This window comes from Otolemur garnettii, unplaced genomic scaffold (genome assembly GCF_000181295.1).
Source record: "Otolemur garnettii isolate 467f Iridium unplaced genomic scaffold, OtoGar3 scaffold00145, whole genome shotgun sequence".
NCBI classification, from domain to species: Eukaryota; Metazoa; Chordata; class Mammalia; order Primates; family Galagidae; genus Otolemur; species Otolemur garnettii.
In genome coordinates, this window is record NW_003852540.1 from 2,916,333 (window position 1) to 2,934,186 (window position 17,854).

At 46.8% G+C, this 17,854-nt stretch overlaps 1 protein-coding gene across 1 annotated transcript in view; it reads right to left on the minus strand.

Moving 5' to 3' along the window:
- The window catches only part of RAP1GAP2 (RAP1 GTPase activating protein 2), a 151,883-nt gene that overhangs the window by 22,024 nt on the left and 112,005 nt on the right, over positions 1 to 17,854 (minus strand). Inside the window, exons 10-15 of the mRNA XM_012810908.1 lie at positions 17,645 to 17,728; positions 11,234 to 11,334; positions 9,047 to 9,176; positions 6,767 to 6,922; positions 1,465 to 1,536; positions 660 to 746 (exon numbers count right to left, since the gene is read on the minus strand). Coding sequence (XP_012666362.1) covers positions 660 to 746; positions 1,465 to 1,536; positions 6,767 to 6,922; positions 9,047 to 9,176; positions 11,234 to 11,334; positions 17,645 to 17,728 — 630 coding nt within the window. The remainder of the gene's footprint in view (positions 1 to 659; positions 747 to 1,464; positions 1,537 to 6,766; positions 6,923 to 9,046; positions 9,177 to 11,233; positions 11,335 to 17,644; positions 17,729 to 17,854) is intronic.

Below are 17,854 nucleotides of genomic sequence, written 5' to 3' on the forward strand. Positions count from 1 at the left end.
GCCTCCACCTTCTCCCCTTCCATCCATCCTCCCACCACTGTCAGAAGAATCCCTTTAATATCCATATCAAACATGTCATTCCTCTGCCTAAGAACTTTATTAGCACCTCATCACCTCTAGCTCAAAGCACTTCTTTATTTAACACAACCTAGTCTCCCCCCATTGAAACCCCTGTGAATCTCTCTCTTAAGCTCCCTCAAGATGTCAGGATCTGCCTAGCCTGGCCTTTCCTCATGCTGTTTCCCATGCTGGAATAACCCTCCCCACTCTTTCCTCCTGCCAAAAGGCTCATCAGATATCAATATTCAGCAACTTATGAGTCACCTCCTTCTGGAAGCCTTCCCTGAACACACTCTCAGCCCCCCACAGGTAGAAGCAGTCAGTCCTCCAGCAGTGCTGGCACGCCATGCTACAATTGTCTGTTTAGTAATGGCCCCTCCCACCAGCCTGTGAGCTCTCCAAGGATAGAAACTGTCTCACTTATCCCTGCAACTCCGGGAACAAGAAGAAAGAATCTCTGCATCAACACAGAGCTGAGGGCTGAGAGGGGCAAGCCCAGTACTTCCATCTTGGACAGCTCTCAAGAATGTAGGTCTGAGAGGCTGCTTAATAGGTGTCCAGGAGAGCAGAAGAAAAACCTTCAGCAACAACACACTCACCTCCAGCTTTGCAAACTTGTCCGACTTGCAGCAAGCATTCTCTGCATTGGTGAGCTTGGTGAGCAGAAACTCCCTGAACTCCGGGCCCTGGAACAGACGAAATAGTCCAGAACTCTCCCACCCTCAGCTGCTGACAAAAGGGTTTCAGCCATACTAACAGGTGGATAGAATTGGGGGCTCTGGGGAGAGCCCCTGAAAGGCCCCTTCTGACATTTAATCATTTCTAGCCCAGGCCAAGCCCACCTGGGAACATGGCAGCATGGAAACCAGCTTCCCTGGCTAGTTCCCTATCTGAATGCACTTCTTGCCCAAACCAAAGTTCCTGGGTTTAGAGCATGGGATAAAAACCTTTCTTTTGGCAGAGAAGCAACCCCAGCAACAAATGACTCAACAAATGGCCCTTTGCTGAGCCACACTGGTGCCTAAGGAGGGGTAGGAGAGACTCTGACTAAGCAGATTCCCCCAAAGCAGCAGTTCTCAACCTGTGGGTCACAACCCCTTTCAGGATCGAACCACACTTTCACAGGGGTCGCCTAAATACATCCTGCATGTCAGATATTTACATTACAATTCATAACACTAGGAAAATTACAGTTATGAAGTAGCAACAAAAATAATTTTATGGTTGGGAGTCACCACAACAGGAGGAACTGTATTAAAGGATCGCAGCATTAGGAAGACTGAAAACCACTGCAGGCCTGCAAAAGCATCTCCTTAACATTCCCAGCGGACCCCAGCCACTGCTACCCAAGTATTGAAACTTGGGATCTTGGGTGTGACAGGAGGAGAAAGAAGAGTGTCTCACCTTCTGGAAAACAGGGGGGCTGGGCAGAGGTGGGCCAAAGGCAGGCACATCTTCCCGTGCGGTGACAGAAACCTGAATGAAACAGTCATAGTGTGGGCCCAGGGCGGAAGAGATGGGCGCTGCCCCTAGGAGTGCCACACTTCTCATGTTAATCTACTCACCCTCTCCCTTTTCCCCTTCCCAGAATGCAAATAAAACACTCCTGTGAGAATCACCAGCACAGGCCCTGAGAAGTGGGGCTGGGCAGTGCAGAGCCATGGGCATCCTCTCATCTGTGTTCCTGGAGGCCAGAAGCAAGTTTGGCAAAACAACTAGATAGAACTGGGGAGCAGCCTGGGACCCTAATTACAATGCAACACAAGTGCCTGGGAGATGTCATCTCATTACCTCACTTGATTGTGGTGCTAATACTACAGAGAAAACACAATAAGAATTATTACCCCTTATGAGAAAACAGATACCCACAGACACTGAGAGAGTCCTGCCAAGTCATGCAGGTGACTAGCCACTAAGAGGAACAGAGAATCTAAACCTCTCCCAGCCCAACTCTGAGGTTCTCTCTCCACTACTCTCACTCCCAAGCTGGCCATGCATTAGAATTGTCTCATGTATTTAAAAAAGAAATACCAGCTCAGCGCCTGTGGCTCAATTGGCTAAGGTGCCAGCCACATATACCTAAGGTGGCAGGTTCAAATCCAGCCCGGGCCCGCCAAACAACAATGACAACTGCAATCAAAAGAAAAAAAAAATACCCAGGCATTGTGGCAGGCACCTGTGGTCCCAGCTACTTGGGAGGCAGAGGCAGGAGACTCGCTTGAGCCCAGGAGTTGGAGGTTGCTGTGAGCTGTGATGCCACAGAACTCTACCCAGGGGGATAGCTTGAGGCTCTATCTCAAAATAAAATAAAATAAAATAAAATAAAATAAAAAAGAAAAAAGAAATACCAATTGCACAGGCTCCATCCCAAACCTAATGAATTGGGAGTTCTGAGCTCCTGAGAGATTCTGTGCAACTGGTAGACTAACATTTGGGAGCCCGGGCCCCACACACAGGTTCAGCCAGTCTGGGTAAGGCTTGAACTCACAGAACTCCGGGGACCAGGCTGGAAATGGAAAGTGGGGGCCCATCTAGGCTCTGGGTGGCGTCCACACCTCCAGCCAACCTGAGTGAGACCTAAACTATGAGAACATCTAGGTTTTCTGCAAGTTCTCCCAGGCTTTGGGACAGGCTCCACATCTGCACCTCCTCTCTACATGGAGATGCCCTGGTTTCACCTCTCCTCAGCCCAGGAGGCCACCAGGCTCTCAAGAGTCGGCTCTCTCCCCTCCCACCCCGGCTGATGACGTAGCCCGGCCCTGGCATGCAGCCAGCCTGCCAGCCTGGGTGAGGAGGCAGCTCGGAGCCAGGCCAAGGAAAGGCCCTGCCAGGGTCAAGAGGGAAAGCGTGGTGGGAATGGGCTGGTCAGCACTGGTTTTCTCTCCCCAAGCTCAAGGCTGTCCCCACAGCCCAAATCACAGTACCCAGTGTCAGGAAATGTTGTATGTTCGGCTGACATGATTCCTGGCTGGGTTCCAGCTCCTAAACACAGTTCCCTAACACTACCTAGCATGCACCAGTGGCCCAAGGAAAGAATTCTGCCCACAGGGCCAGAATTTGGAGTAAGGGTGTGGGGAAGGCTGCTGAGAGGCTGCCGAGAGGCTGCCAACTGCAGGCACCTGGGACAAAGGATAGAGGGCAGGTCTGGTCCCCTCTTCCCAGCCCGACTCCCTCTTCCTTCTAGGATTGCACTGGCGTGTCTGTGCTGACCAGGTTAGTGACTTCAGACATACTCTTCACTCCATCCGACTTTCCCAGCCAGAGAGCAGTGTGTCAGAAATGCAGGGGCAGGATCCTTCCCTCTGCTGTCCATCCATTCACCTTCCATCCCTGCAGGGCTCCTCTTCAGACCTCACTCCAACAAAGCGGCTAGGCCTTTGTTCCCTTCCCTTGAGGACATCTGGCTGAAAGCAGAAGTTGCCTGAATGCAACCTCACCTTCCTGTTTTCTAAACTCAGTGAGGGCCACCCAGAGAAGGTTCCAAGGGGGGTCAGGAGGTGACTCCGGGGAAGGGCATCTTCTAGGATGGAAAGCGGAAGGAGCTTGGGAGTGCGAATCACAGGATGCACCAGGAGCCTCCCAGGGCTTGAAACTTGCCATAGTCCCCACACCAAGTGTGGCCTGGAGTTTCAGAGCAACAGGTGAGCAGTGGAGGGAACCTGTGCAGGACTTCAGGAGTGGGGGAAAGGTGACCCCAGATTGGGAGAACAGGGAGTCCTGGTGGTGATGAGCTGACACTTCCTTCCAGTCTGGCAGGATAAAGACCAAACTCGTTTCTGAGAAATAACCCAGTATGATGTTCCCAGCTCTGTGGAGTCAGTTCCCCAATGCCATCTTGCTCCGAAGGCCTGGTGACAAAGACCACAGGCAGACCCAGATAGGAATCTCAGTTCCACAGCTCCCTGGCTCTGTGGCCTCAGGCCTTAAGTGAATTAAGCTGTCAGCCTCTATTCCCTCACTATACAGTACAGCTAGGGAGAGGCCCTGCCTCACCAGAGGCTTGTTGGCATTCAAGAAAACTGTGTTTCTGGGGCAGCGCCTGTGGCTCAGTGAGTAGGGTGCCGGCCCATATACCAAGGGTGGCGGGTTCAAACCCAGCCCCGCCAAACTGCAACCAAAAAAAAAAAAAAACTCTGCTTCTAAAAGTCTAGCGTAGTGCCCGGCGGCAACAAGTACCCAACAAAAAGTAACCATCATCAGCTGGGGCTTTCTACATTCCCTGCTAACCCGCACCTAATAAAGGGCACCTGAAATACACAGAGTCCCACTCTGTAACCCACATGCACCCCCCAACACTCCACAACTACTCCTCCCCCGCCTCACAGGATGTCAGGGCCAGAAAGATCTCACAGGTTGTCTAACCCACCTTTCTCATTTCACACACACAGAAACAGGTCCAGAGAGGGAAGGAATGGCCCAAGAGCACACAGCAGGGCCAGGACCAGGGCCAGGACCAGAACCCCAGGTGGCCAAGCCTGTCCTTCCTACACACTGACAGTACTCCCCACTCTTCTTTCCTCGCCAGATGTCCCCAAGGGGAGGGAACAAAGGCCTAACCAACCCTGCCCTGTCCTACTTTCTTCCTTCTTGTGGTTTCTCCTCCCTAGCGGAGCCTTCCTGGGTTACTGCACAGCCCCTGAAGTCTCATCCTCCTCTTCTATAGCCTCAGAGCCTGCAGGGGTCAGCTAAGGTCCTGTTTCACCCAGACCCCTGAGGGATCTGACCAGTCTGCTCACTAGCTGGGTAATGCTGGGGCTGTGGTATGTAGTGCTATGGGAGCCACTTGGAAGGCTGCCCTCCCTCCCTGGCCTCTGTCTCCCTGGCTCCATGCACATATCTTGCCCTCCACCTTCAGTATCTGCCTGGCGGCTAGAGTGTCAGGTCAAGGTCCCACAACCTGGGGACTCAGCCTGTTCTTCTACCCTGCTTCTTACTGTCTCTCTGAGGATAGTGCTTTGGCCTGGACCTCAGACTGTGGCTTAGAAGACTTCTAGCACTCAAGCCAGAGATAGAATGGTGTTTCTCTGCATCTCTGATTTTTCTCTGCATGGGTGCACCCTTCCACTAAGGACTTGGAAACAAGGAAAATACATTTAACTGAGACCCATTTCCTACCAGGAATGAAAAGCAAATGCCAAACATCCACAGTTGGCCTCACTCTGCTAGCAGACAAGCCGCACGCAGACGACTGCCTGGCAGGGCCTGGGAGCCCTCTTATCGCACAGCTTTATTCTGGGATCCTTCTCAGGAGTGCTGCTTCTTCAGCTGGCTGTTATAAGAACCAGTTGGCTATCTGGCTTAAGCGCACTCACTGGCTTTTCGGTCCCTTTCCTAGGAAGGCCCTGAAGGCTAATTCTGTATGACTTCCACCTGCCCTGCCCCAGCACGGTGCCTGGTGCACAAGGAGGCGCTGAATGAATCAACTTGCTTCCACTCACAAATGAGTCAAGCCGCTTTCTGAAGTGAATGCCCATTTCAGACAAAGCAGATGACGCAGCCTTGAAGGAAACATCCACACCACGTTTCTCCAAATTCTCAGCCAGCATCACCCAACACCAGAAAAGCATAAGCACAAATATGAGCATGGAAAGGAACCAGCTCGCCTCAATAGGAGAGTTGTTTTTTTTGGGGGGGGGGGTTGGGGCTATTTTTTATTTATAGGGATTTTTTTTTGGATAATTCACATTTGGTTCTAAAAGTTGATGTGAATTTTGCACTTAATACACCTGGGTTGGAGTGCAGTGGCATAGCTAACTCCAGGAGCCAGCGCTGGCCTAGTATTACGCAGGAAACATTTCCAGGCCTTATTGTTTCCCATTAGTAGTGACAGTTCATTTTTCCTCTCCCTTAGAACAATGGTTCCTGATATTTGTTGGAGCAGGGAGCCCTTTGAGAACTTGAGTTTGGGCCTCTCTTCCCAGAAAACATAAAAAAGGGCATAAACTCAGCGTTTTACACACATCTGCAGGGAGTTCAGAGACTGCCTAATCCTAACCCTAAAAACCCAGCCTCAGGCTGACTTCCTGGGTCCCATGCCCACACCCTAACCACCGTGATACAGAAAAATTGTTGTCCAGGAGACTGAGACTATTTCTCATGTGTAAAAGGTGGAGGAACTGGCAACACAGCCATCTGGGGTAGGCGGTGGTGGGAGCTACAAGAAAAAATGGGCTGTACTCTCTTGGTGTCATCTGCACTAGAGGGTATTTGATTCAAACCACTTACTGGTCAGGAGGCTTAGACCCAGATGACTGCCTCCCTGCCTCCCTGGGAAGTCATCACATTAAGATCAGTCATTTGTCCAGAATGGGCAGACCCAATGGACAGGGCCTATCACGCTTCCTTCTTCAGCCCTCTCACCATAAACATTGCTCCTTTTTCTTTCTTCCCTTCTTCTTCCTCTCCCCTTTCCTGACAGTGCTCCCCACTCTTCTCTCCTCACTCTGCCTTGCTCTAGCAAAAGTCATTACCAGATTCCAAATATAACACACACTCAGGGCTTCTCAGCCCTTGAGTTAGATGCTGTCAAGCCTGGGGCAACAAGATGGATCAGATGACTCTCCACCAAGAGTCAAGCTCCAAATCCCAGAAACCTGGCAACTTGTGGAACATCTGTTACTGCTGAGAACTAGTGTCCTTTGATATCACTGAATCCACGGGGAGGTGTCTGGGCTCACCACTTCCTTCAACAAGGCTTTCTCCTTACCTTGTAGGATGGGGTCTCTGTGCCCCGGGTCTCAGCCTGCACAACAATGTAGGCATGTAAGAAATTGGAGGCAATCATATCTGGGACAAATGGTGTATTTTCTTCTTGAAAAATGATGGCCACAATGTCATTCCCAATGTGTCTCTTTCTCTGGAGCTAAAAAAAAAAAAAAAAGTGTTTATTTGTCATAAGCCAGTTAGGTCCATACAGGAAATTCCTCCTTATTTTACCTTTATACACAAACCCTGGAACTCTGAAACTGAACTCTCCGGGGAGCTGCTTATTTCAATCTTTAGAAGCCACCAGAGAGAGAAATCATGGGTGAGATGCTCAAGTTATTAGGTAAAAACTAGTCTACAGCATGCACAGCCCTAACTCAGACCTCAGAAGGTTTAAAAGGTGAGGCCGGTCTTGCCCTGGTAGAGCCTATAATTGATCTGGAGAAACACAAACACAGGTAAAGCCACCTGGGAACACTGATAAAGCCACTAGCCAGCAAGTACTCAATCGGTTGCTGCACAAAAATACCTGACAGCTCTGTGAGAACAGAGAGGAGGGCGAAATCAGAGCAACCCTAGAAGGCTTCCTGGAAGAGGAGACAGGGGAGGGGGTCTTGATGGAAATGTAAATGAAAGGGATGAGGTGGGGTGGATCACGCTACCAAAGGAGAGAAGAGCTGTGCTGGGAGAGGCACTGGTCACCTGGCTTGGTGGAGGTAAGGTGAGGGGGTGGTTACACGCAGTATCCCAAGCAATAGGAGTGCTCTTGTATGTGATCCCAATCAACAAGCACCCTCTGTGCTCACATGCAGGACTTCAAATGTTAAACCTCTCCTGTACACCACATCCTGGAGAGGTGCCTGCCAATGCATTTATTTCTTTATTAAGCACCTACGGTGTGCAAGTCCTATGCTCAGCCCTTTCAGGAAAAGAGTTTCTCCCTTACTGAGCACGGGCTGTACACGCAGCACCGTGCTAGGCATCTTACACAAATTACCTTTCCTCACTCCACACACATCACCCCATTTCTCAGGAGGAAAAAACTGAGATATTTATTCAGTCCCTGCCGCATGGGACGTGCAATGGCCTTGACAGAACAAGTCTCAGCCCCAGGCTGAGGAGGCAGGTCGGAGGGTTCTGGAGGGGGCTGAGGGCCTGATGGTGAAACACCCAGACCAAAGCCACCTTGAATACAAAAGGAATGTTGCTCTCGTTTGTTTCTGGAACATTCAGTGGTTATTTTAGAGCCAAATCATAATCTCGTTTGCCAACTTCCTTTTTTCCTAAGAAGCCAGGGACTATGTTTACAATTTTACATCCGTCCTCCCTCCCCAGCTCCCTGCTCAGAAACAAATAGGTCAGAGTTTGGGCAAAGGCCCACCTGTCTTATTTTCCTAGACTCTGAAAAGGGATACAATGTGGGATGGAGCGAATGGTGTTGTTATTCAGCGGCTGGTTTCAGCAAGGCCAGGCCTCCCCCGGGATGCATGGCTGTCTGTTGGAGCAGCAGATTTGAGACAGAACAAGGGAACACTGGCATCAGAGGCCTCAGCCAGCTCTCCTGGCTGAGGTAAAGGCTGAATCCCTGCAGGTGTGGTGAAAGATGAGGCTGTGAGGTGGGAAACGCTGAGGGTGGAGGGTAGTAGGTTCTCACACGATAACCAGGTTTACATTGCCAGGGCAGGAAAGAGACAAAATGACCAGTGGACTGGACAGTGAACAGCTGTCACATAGAAAGCTAGCCACCAGTCAGGCATCATATGAGCCCTATATTCGGAAACCTGTATAATCCTCACAGCCACAATCTGATGTAGTTGGTATTATCCCCACTTTACAGGTGAGAAAAATGAGGCCTAAGGTTAAGCAGCTTGCTCAGAGTTACACGTCCGTAAGGGGAAAGCTGACTTCAAGGCCGTCTGCAGATCCCACCAAGCACTCTCCCACCACCCTACCTGACCAAGGCACCCAGCTCTGCTCCCTGCATTGCCCCTAATCAACTGGGAATCCTCAAGAAAGTCTTTTAACCACCCTGGGCTGCAATTTCCCAGCTCATCCAAGGGGGAATAGCCCCATCTCTGCCCTGCCTCCCACACAGCAGCTGAGGTACCACCTGGTGAGCAAACACAAGACAGCAGCTTTGACAGTCTGTGAGCTGAACACCTGGCCGGCCTCCTGAACAGTGAAAATGGGGAGAGGTCCGCAGTCCCTGGGCAGGTCATAGCAGAGGCCGGCCTTCACCTCGCACGCCCCGGGCTCCCAAAGTCCTCCCAAACCAGGTTACCTGCTGGGCGTCTCCCTCAGTAAATGGCAGCTTTGTGGAGACATGAAACATGATCTCCCTGTCCCGGAATGTCGTGTACACTGATTCCACCCCTGTCTGTCCATGGGTCACATCCAGGCCTCCTCGGAAACTGTCAGCAAAATAAGGCAGGAGAAGGGGAGAGAAAAGGAATGAGGGAAAGTGGGCAACTTGGTGCCACCTTCCCTGAGGACACACAGTGGGGATGTTTGAGAATATGGGGGTGGGGGCTAAAAGCAGAGCAGATTGTGATGCGGGAGAAGCAGGGAGATTTGCTCTTAGAGCAGACTAGCCCTGGTAGTCTATCCATAAATCCATTATTTAAAAGAAAAAGGCAGAACCTCCATTTCAGGCCTTGGCTGTGTCCCCTCCACACTAGACAGTCATGGGGGAAGGGAGGCCATCCACCCACAATCCCAGACAAATGCACATCCCAGGTGCCAGTGGCCCCCAAGGCTGGACACAAGCCTTTGCTCTCTGCAAGGCCATGACTGAGTCTCACGCCCAGAGCCAAAGCAACAAACCCTGGGGCTGGATGGCGACAAGCCCCACAGGACCATGTGGTATCAACAGGAGAGGTGACAGGAACTTGACTTCTACCCAGCTAGTCCCTGCTATGGAGGCCCAACCACCACAGCACCCACTGGGTATGTCCTGGAAGGTCCTTCTCCAGCTACCTCCTTCCAGGTAGGAAAGAAAAGTACGAAGATACTGGGTGGGCTTCCACGAGCTGTCCCTCCTTAAGCCTTTATAGCACGCAGCCTGGATCATGTTCTTAGCAGGGGGAAGAGAATGTAGATGCAGCTTCCTTTAAGAACATGAAATAAGATGGACCCTGGATGTCCGCCCCCAGCCAGAAAACGCACTCAGCCTGGTATGGTGGAAAGGGCACCAGACAGGGAGATGGGTCCAGGTCTAGACCTGCTTCTGTGCTAAGTCATCATGTGACCTCAGGCATATCACTTAATCTCTCTAGGCCTGTTTCCTTTCTCCATACAATAAAGGCAGAGGATTACACGATCTGTGAGGTCCTTCTGGATTTAATACACTGTACTTCTTCTACTCCAAAACCCACATTTTTCCACATCGTAACATCACTAAATTCAGACTTACGATGATGGCATCAAAGTCAATGAAAGATGATAAAATAACAACAATAACGACAACTGTGAGTGCCTGGTGCTAGCTTAAGAGCTTCACATGCATTACCTGTGTTAATCCCTCAACAACCTTACAGGATCAGGACTACCTTTACCTCGCTTTTTACAGATGAGGAAACTAAGGCTTGCAGAGGTAAAATCTTTTTGTCCAAAAGCATAGAGCTAATAAGCAGAGGGGCTAGGATTTTAACATGAGTATGACTGACTCCAGTCAGCAGCGATGACCTTGAAGTAGGGAGAAGATGGAAGAAGACAGGAAAGAAAAAAGGAGAAGGAAGAAGGGGAAAGAAGCAAGAAGAGGAGGTAAACAATTATTAAACACCTACTGCATCCCCGGCACCAGAGCTTTCGACATGATGCTAGGAGCTCCCGGTAATTTGGCTACTGGAGTGGGGAATTCTGGGGCCCACAGCCATGTGCCAGCCACCAAGCAATGAACAGGCTGGCTGGGTCTGAACTCATCCTAAATGATGAGTTTTCTTTTGCCAAGGAAAAATCAAGAGCCAGTTTTCCAAGCAATAGCCTCTATAGTCTACCTTATTGTCCACTTTAAAAACCACAGACTTATACGATTCCTGCCTAGAAAATTATTATATTTCCATCAACTCTTAATTATCCATTCCTCGTGTATTATCCAAAGTGGGTCCTTTCCACCCCAAACTGCACAGAGCTCTCTTTCCCAAATCTGACCAGTGAGTGACAGGGAAGGTGGATTCCTTTCACTCTGCGTATGAACCAAATGTAATTAGGAGAGCAAATCTGAGGCAGAGCATTTCACCCTGCATCCTAAGGCCAAACGCCAGATAATCTGCCATGCTGGATTATTCCTTGCACCACTGATTCCTCAGAAATGCAGGCGAGTGAATGTTGATCAGATGCTGAAAACAACCCCACGATTCTCATGTTTTCAACTTTCACATGTTCTCCCTGAGGACTGAGCTCTCTGCCCCTTGGCCTTCCTCTCGGGCCTCATCAATGGCACTGGAGCCGTCACTTGGCTAAAACCCACCCTTTGAAGTCCTGCAGTGTGATCGTGTCCCCCAACAGGTCTAAGAACTCCTTGAAAGCTGGACTCTCCTCATTGTTCCCAAACAGCTCCTCCTCTAGGGTCTGAAAGAGAAACAGGAACAGGGGCAGAGTTAGAAAAATGCTTCTTAATGCCCAGAGAAGGAGTATCGCTATTCAGACTCCCGGGTCCCTGTCTTTCTCCCTAGCCTACAACACACTCGCCACAGCTGTGCTCATCTGGAGGAAGGAACTAATAGAGCTCTCTTGACAGAGCTGGATCTTCAGAGCTGATTAATGAGGCCGTTCTATTTGAACAAAAGCTGCTGGTCAGTACAAAAGGCAGAGCTGAGGCAAAGGGTTCTTAGATTTGATTACCAAAAACACGATTCACAAATAAGACACTGATCACTGGATTTCAAACAGAGGGCAAGTCTCAAGAACATACAAAGAACTCTCAAAACTCTAACGTAACCAAAACCACAAAGAGGTGCAACTTCACAACCACTAGAATAGCTAACAAGAAAAGGAAAAACAATAACAAGTGCTGGTGAGGATATGGGGAAATCAGAACCTTCTCATGCTGCTGGTGGGAGTATCAAATGATGCAGCCACTTTGGAAAACAAGCGAGTGGTTCCTCAAAAGGCTAAACATGGAGTTACTATACAACCCAGAAATCCTACTCCTAAGTATGTACCCAAGAGAAATAAAAACATGTCCACACAGGAACTTGTCCAGGAATATTAACAGCAGCACTATTCATAACAGCCCCAAAGTAGAAAGAACCCAAATGTCCAGTAACTAATGAATGGAGAAACAAAATGTGGTCCATCCATACAATGGGATATTATTTGGCCATAAATAAGAAATAAAGTACTGCCACATGGATGAACCTTGAAAACATTATGCTAAGTGAAAGAAGGCAGACACAAAAGGCCCCAATTTACAGGATTCCACTTATAAAAGGTCCAGAATAGGCAAATCCATAGAGACAGAAAGTATATTAGTGGTTGACAGGGACTAAAGGGAATGGGCCTTGGGGAATGACTGCTGGTGAGTATGGGGTTTCTTTGGGGGATGATGAACATGTTCTGGAGAGTTAGTGCTGCTGTTTCACAATTCTGTGGTTATACCACAAACCACTGAATTGAGATAGAAATCACATGAATTATATGGTGTGAGAATTATGCCCCAATAAACCTGTTACCAAAATTTTTTTAACTCGATGGTAAAAAAAAAAAAAAATCCAATTAGAAAATGGTCCAAGGACATGAAGAGATATTTTACCTAAGAGGATATACAATAAGCACATGAGAAGACATCCAACATCATTAGCCATTTGAGAGATGCAAATTAAAACCTTACGGCAATATCACTGCACATTTATCAGAACGGCTGAAATGAAAAGTAGTAACAACACCACATGCTGGCAAGGATGTGGAGAGACTGGCTCATTTGTAGGAACAACTACTTTAGAAAAGAGTTTGGCAGTTTCTTTTTTTTAGAGACAGAGTCTCACTTTGTCGCACTGCTGGAGTCATAGCTCCCAGCAACCTTCAGCTCTTGGATTTAGGCAATTCTCTTGCCTCAGCCTCCCAAGTAGGTGGGACTACAGGCGCCTGCCACAATGCCCGGCTATTTTTTGTTGCAGTTTGGAGGGGGAGGGCTGGGTTCAAACCCTCCATCCTCAGTACATGGGGCCAGCGCCCTACTCACCGAGCCACAGGAGCTGCACGAGCTTGACAATTTCTTACAAAACTAAACGTGCATAAACTTTAAAAAAAAAAAAAAAAGAAAACTAAACATCCATCATGAATAAGGGCAAGACCATGTTTCTACAAAAAAAAGAGAAAAATTAGCTGGGTGTTGGGGTGCACACCTGTAGTCCCAACTATTCAAGAGGCTCACTCGAGCCCAGGAGACTGAGGTTGCTGTGAGCTATGATGCCACCATTGCATTCTAGTCTGGGCAACAGAGCAAGACTCTATCTCAAAAATAAATACATATACATATACATATATATACATACACATAATATATACACACACACATTGTATATATTATATATACATATATTTATTTCTTTTATATATACATAAAATAAACAAATAATTACCATACAACTCAGCAACTATACTCCTAAGCATGTATCCCAAAGAAGTGAAAACTTACACAAAAATCTGTATAAGTTATTCATAACAACTTTATTCATATAGTCAAAAACTGGAAACAAGCTAGATATCCTTCAGTGGGTGACTGTTTAAACCAGGGGTCCTCAAATTTTTTAAACAGGGGACCAGTTCACTGTCCCTCAGACGGTTGGAGGGCTGGACTGTGGGCCTGGGGACAAGTTGGCTGCTAAGCAGGACAGGCAGCAGCGGCAAAAACACCTGGCGGGCTGGATAAATGTCCTAGGCAGGCATGTATGTGGCCCGGGGGCCGTAGTTTGAGGATGCCTGGTTTAAACAAACTGCAGCACAATTAAACCATGAAATACTACTCAGCAAAAAAAAAAAAAAAAGGAATGAAGTATTGATATACTCAAGAACTTGGATAAATCTTGCTGAATAGAAAAAAGCCAATCTCAAAGGTTATATATATGATTCTATTTATATAACAATTTTGAAACAACAAAGTTTTAGAAATTGGAGAACAGATCAGTGGTTGCCACAGGTTAGGGACTGACAGGAGGAAGTGGGGAAGGAAAGAAGAGTGGAAGGAGAGAGGATGGTTACAGGACAAATGCAAGGGGCCCCTGCCGTGATGAAATTCTATATTTTGGCTGTGTAACCTATCCATGTGATAAAATTATATACAGCATGATACACACACACACAATACACACAAATGAGTATGTGGAAACGGGGGAAATCTGAGTAAGACCTGTGCATTATAGCAATAGCAATATCCTGGTTGTGCTATAGTTTTTATTAAGACACTACTTTTGGTGGAAACTGGGTAAAGGGTACACATGAGATCTTCCCGTATTATTTTTTACAATTGTATGTGAATCTATAGATATCTAAAAATAAAAAGTTTAATAATTTTTTAAAAGCAAAGCTGCAAACAGTAGCAAGCTCTGTAAACAGCAATAAGCTTAAAACACAGACTGTCCTAACTGATGGGCAGGGTTAGGACACTCACAGACCTCAGTGAATGGCTGCAGATGATACAAAGACGCTCCAGCCCACCTGCTCACACCGAGGAGAAAGTCTCCAATGGCTTATTCCTCAAAAGCCCTCTAACATATGCTTTATACAAAAAAGGGCAGACCTCATGCTCCACGATCCAGCAGATTTCAATAACTTTATTGTTTACAGTCTTTCTTTTTAGAATTACTTTCATTTCATGATAAGTGATACTAGTTTTCCAGTTCCAAGTAGTGATATAAAATCTCCATTTAATATAAATGCATTTGAGTTTTTGAAAAACATTTTTAAAGAAACTCTTAAGTAATAATATGAGAATGATAAAAATGCTAACAGGGGCACACAGTAGAACAAACAACATGATACAGATCCTGGATGTGGTTTGTGAATGTCTAAAGTTTAGGAAACGGGCTCAGCACCCATAGTTCAGGGAGTAGGGTGCCAACCACATACACAGAAGCAGGCAGGTTCGAGTCCTGCCCAGGCCTGCTAAACAACAGTGACAACTGCAACCAAAAAATAACCAGTAGTTGTAGTGGGCGCCTGTAGTCCCAGCTATTCACGAGGCTGAGGCAAGAGAATCACTTAAGTCCGGGAGTTTGAGGTTGCGGTGAGATGTGATGCCACGGCACTCTACCAAGGGTGATGTAGTACAGCTCTATCTCAAAATAATAATAATAATAAAGTTTAAGAAACACTGCTCTCTAGCAAGAGTCAGCAAACTATGACCCATGTGCCATCTTGCCTGCTGCCTACTTATATAAATAAAGTTTTACTGGAACCCAGACAGGCCAACACATTTATGCCCTGCCTAGGGCTGCTTTTGTACTATAAGGGCAGAGCTGAGGGCTGGGACAGAGACCTGGAGGCCCACAAAGTCTAAAATATTCACTATCTGGCCCTTTACAAAAAAGTTCTTCAATTCCTGATCTACAGCATACCATGAAGGCGATGAAACTGTAGCCAAGAGTCCTGTTTGCCCCAGGTCACAAGGTCAGAGGGTGGAAAAGCAACTCCTTCCAGATAACCTACACTTTCTACTAGGAACACAATTGTGTGTGTGTGCGTGTGTGTGTGTGTACGTGCACATGCACATGTTCTGGGCCATGTACCTCTCTTCCAGGATTCACAGCCAGCCTGGTATTAGCATTGTCACTATTTTTATACCAGCCTTGAGCTTGACCATGGACTCAGGAGGCCTTAGTCATCACTGCATCCCCCAGAGTGCTCAGCATAGAGCAAGACAAACAGGAGAGTTAGATGAGGCTTATTTATATCCAAACACCAGCACAGGGCTTTTCTGCAACAAATGTTCATATTAAACATCCCCCAGCTGTGGGTCCACAAAACAACAATCTGCCTTGGTTTTTAAAAAAAAAAAAAAAAAATGTATCTTTCTGGCTTTTTCCCCCATAGCAGCATCAGGTATATAAACACACAGACTCCTTCTCAGAGGTAGGTAGTTAATGTTCAGTAATTACAACTTTGCTGGAACATTGGATTGTAATCACTTTGTAAGATCTGCTTTGGTACATTTCATAAGCAAAGAACTTTAATTAGAGGGGCTATGTTAGCAGAGCTGTACAAAATAAAAATGTAATGTATGAAAATAATTAGAGCAGCTACCTGAATAATCTCCCTTAAATTATAAGATGGTCTTGAGGATCCTAAACTCTTCACCTAATTAGAGTATTTTTAAACAAACACATGTCTCTTATAGTCTAATATCTTCAGACAAGGAAATCAGGCATCACCTAGGCAAGAAAGATACCATCAAGCAAAAAAAAAAGAAAAGAAAAGAAAAGAAAAAAAAAACCCACAGATTAATATCAGAAGATATTACTGACCTGCCATTAGAGGGGGCCAAAATTTTCATTTATTCACTAATTTACACAACAATTTAGAGTATGTATATAAAGTGATGTGCTAGGTCCTTCAATGACACCCAGATGAAATGGGTGTGGAAACTTCTCTCAAAGAACCTAGGTGAGAAAACTTCAGTGTGTTCGGCCAATCACTCTGCTTGAGACGTTAACAAATGTTCATATTAGGAAACAGATGAGCAAATGGAAAGTTTGCAGTCACGTAAGTATGGGAAACTCTAACTTCAACAAAGTTATACAGAGTTTGCCTTAGGCGTTCTTAGAGCCTTAAAAATATTCCCACTTAAGTGACTACCCCTCCCCAAGTCATGCGCTCACAGAATGCCATCACCAGACTAGTGCCTCATGGAACATTCTTTGAGGAACACTAACTTCAAAGCAGCCTGTGAGTTCTACAAGAGACAGAGGAGCGTGAACAGAGGTGCGCTGGGGAATGTTTGAGGAACTGACCCTCCTAAGGAGGAAAAGAGAAACCCTGGTGTTTGCCAATTTCCATGGCATCAATACTTCTACTACAGCTGATTTTAGGTTACCAACACGATGTCACTGAACACAAAGTTGGGAAGAGATGCACACGGCTGGCTCCATTGTACAACTGCAACGTTAGGGAAGAAAATCTAATTCCCAGGGAGAAGAATGGCAGACAAGGAGGGAGCAGTTTGTTCTAATCCATGCCCTCTTACCTAGCCAGATTTTCCTTGTAACCAACAGCCCACAGATAGAATAGAAGTTGAGGTAGTAGCCAGGAAGAATGAAAATTTACTGTATGAAAAAATACACCACATTTAGGACGAGCACAGTGTCTCACATCCGTAGTCCTAGCACTCTGGAAGGCTGAGGCAGGAGGACCACTTGAGCTCAGGAGTTAGAAACCAGCCTGAGCAAGAACAAGATCCTGTCTCTACTAAAAATTAAAAAATTAGCCAAGTTTAATGACAATTAATGACACAGTGGGGGTAGGGAAAGGGGAGAGCAGAGAGAGGGAAGGAGGGAGGGGGGTGTGGTCTCAGTGTGTGCCACACCTTCTGGGGGCAAGACACGATTGTGAGAGGGACATACCTAACAAATGTAATCAGTAAAACCTGGTTTCTTGTACCCTCAATGAATCCCCAACAATAAATTTAAAAATATATGTATATACTAAAAAATTAAAAGAAAAAAACCTACATCATCACTTAAAGCATTTACAGCTCTTTGTAAGGAGTAACCTTCCCTGAAGGTTCTGCCACCTCCAGTCTAATTCACACTTTAAATGTAACAGTTGTATTCAGACTGATGGAAGACCTAGTTCAGGGCTCCTGCACTAGAGGGAGGTGGGAAAAAAAGAGTTCTTGGTGAGAAACCACAGGATATTTTGACCAGTATGGATTTGTGCTGCTTACCTGCCTGGCTTTTTGATAAATGACCCCAAATTTGAATGTGTTGTTGACATCATGTTCATCGTAGGACACAATCATCTGGGAGGCCTGAAAAATATGGGAAGAAGAAAATCAAGATGGTTTGTTAATTTTCAGGCAAATGAGGAAGCAAATGGAAGATCACCCCTTTAGGTTGAGAATGTACTTCCTGGTATGAAACATCCACACATATGG